The 2,126-nt window shown below is 48.4% G+C and overlaps 1 protein-coding gene across 1 annotated transcript; it reads left to right on the forward strand.

The window, feature by feature from the left end:
* The first annotated feature begins 35 nt into the window (after positions 1 to 35).
* On the forward strand, positions 36 to 1,954 carry LOC106338250. Its single transcript, XM_013777272.1, has 4 exons — positions 36 to 577; positions 693 to 828; positions 895 to 1,414; positions 1,473 to 1,954. The coding sequence occupies exons 1-4, from the start codon at positions 36 to 38 to the stop codon at positions 1,952 to 1,954; spliced, it is 1,680 nt and encodes a 559-aa protein (XP_013632726.1).
* Positions 1,955 to 2,126: the final 172 nt, after the last annotated feature.

Consider the following 2,126-nt stretch of genomic DNA (forward strand, 5'->3'; position numbering starts at 1 on the left):
ACCTCACTGCTGCATTGGCACTCATTCAACAACAAATGCAGAATCAGCAACAGCAGATGCAGCAGATGCATCAAACCATCCAAAATCAACAACAAGCTGCTCAGGAACAAGCAGCCGAGAACGCCGCACGAGAGGAGCGTGGTGCTTTTATTGGGGAGCGAAACCTTCCGCGGAACTTCGCTATAAACCGCTCTCCCATCAACCCTCCACCCTTTACTCGACAAGATTATGAGATCAAACCTGCACTGATAGGTCTGGTACAGAAGAGCACGTTCAGCGGCCTCATTTCAGACATACCAATGGAACACATAGAGGCCTTTGAGAGGATTTGCAATTTTTCTCGCTCTAATGGAGTGCCACCGGATTATGTCAAATGCACGCTGTTCCCATTCTCTCTCGAAGGGAAAGCTTCTCGTTGGCTGCAATCTCTCCCAACAGGTTCTCTAACCTCATGGGACCAGGTTCGATCAACATTCCTGAGTCACTTCTACACCAAGTCCAAAACTGCGGCTCTGAGGCATAGAATCTCCAACTTCAAGCAGAAATCTGATGAAACTTTTCATGAAGCTTGGGAAAGGTACAAAGAGTACCAGAGAGAGTGCCCACACCATGGGTTTGATGAAGATTACATATTGGAAGTGTTTTACGATGGAGTGAGTCTATGAGTTCTGGAACACCCTTGATTCCTCTAGTAACGGAGACTTCATGACTCAAACCACACCTGGTGCGTTCGCGCTGATTGAGAACATGGCTTCGAGTTCACTCAATAAGAACAAGGAGCATGATCGCTCCAAAAGTGTGAACAGTATAGATGACCTAGCGGCAAAGGTGGACCAACTGCTTAAAGGAAACCAGAGCCAGGTTTTCATAATGGAAGAAGCAACTCCTGAGTAGAGCGCAGGCGACAAGGCGTTTGAAGCTGAACAAGCAGGAGACGATCAGCAGGAAGTGAGCTACGTAAATGGGCAAGGGTGGCAGCTGAAGAACTACCACCCAAACCCTAACGTAAGGAACAATCCAGAGCTTTTATGGCCTAAGCAGGACAAACCAGTTGATCCGGCGCAGAGCAACCAAGGTCAGTATGCGGGGTATCAGAAGAACTATCAACCCCGAAACTATGTTCTAAGCCAACAACAGAACAATCAACCTCAGATGCAGAACCACCAGAATAATCAGGTCGCTACTTCCACCCCTGTCGCTGTTCCGCAAGATGAAACTAAAACCATGTTGCAGCAACTCCTCCAAGGACAACAGCTCCAAGGGAAAGCTCTGAACCAGGTCACTACCAAGAACAATACCAGAATGAACCATATGTTCGGAGATTTGAGCACCAAGTACGATAATGTCGCAAGCCATATGAGACAGATGGACATTCAGATAGCTCAGACTGCTGAGAGTGTCAAGAGGCAGCAAGGTACTCTACCTGGTAAAACAGACAAAAACCCCAAGGAGTGCAATGCGATTCAGCTAAGGAGGGGGGAAGCAACTCTCCGAGCCAGAAAGGAGGAGGTTCACCGCAGCTGAGAAAGGGAAGCAGAAAGAGTCGGAAAAACTGCCAGCCGATCAGGCAGATGAGAGGAATACAGAACCAGCACTTGAAACAAGTTCGCCAGGGCCAGAACAACCAGCTGAAGCGGTGCGCCCGATCCCCGAGGCTGTTCCTCCTCGCGAATACATTCCTAAGGTCCCTTACCCTGTTCCAGCAAGTGCCACTCGTAAGGACAAAGAGGAAATGAAGTGCATGAAGATGCTGGAGGAACTAACCGTCCGAATCCCCTTGATGGATGCAATCCAGATGATGCCCTCCATGCGCAGCTTTATGAAGGGATTGATCTCAGGAAAAATATCAGAGGAGAGCGAGTTCATGACGGTTTACAAGGAGTGCATCGCAGTGCTTCAGAACAGGCAGATGAAGAAGCGAGGAGACCCCAGCAAATTTGTCCTCTCTATCTAGATTGGGAAGACAGTTTTTGCATGCTCCTTGGTTGACCTTGGGTCCAGCGTGAATCTCATGCCTTACTCTGTGGCTCGACGTCTAGGTTACACGCATTTCAAACCAACTAAGATGTCATTGGTATTCGCATATAGATCAGTCAAATCCCCGGTTGGTATTCTAGAGGATCTCC

Source organism: Brassica oleracea, chromosome C4 (genome assembly GCF_000695525.1).
Source record: "Brassica oleracea var. oleracea cultivar TO1000 chromosome C4, BOL, whole genome shotgun sequence".
NCBI lineage: Eukaryota > Viridiplantae > Streptophyta > Magnoliopsida > Brassicales > Brassicaceae > Brassica > Brassica oleracea.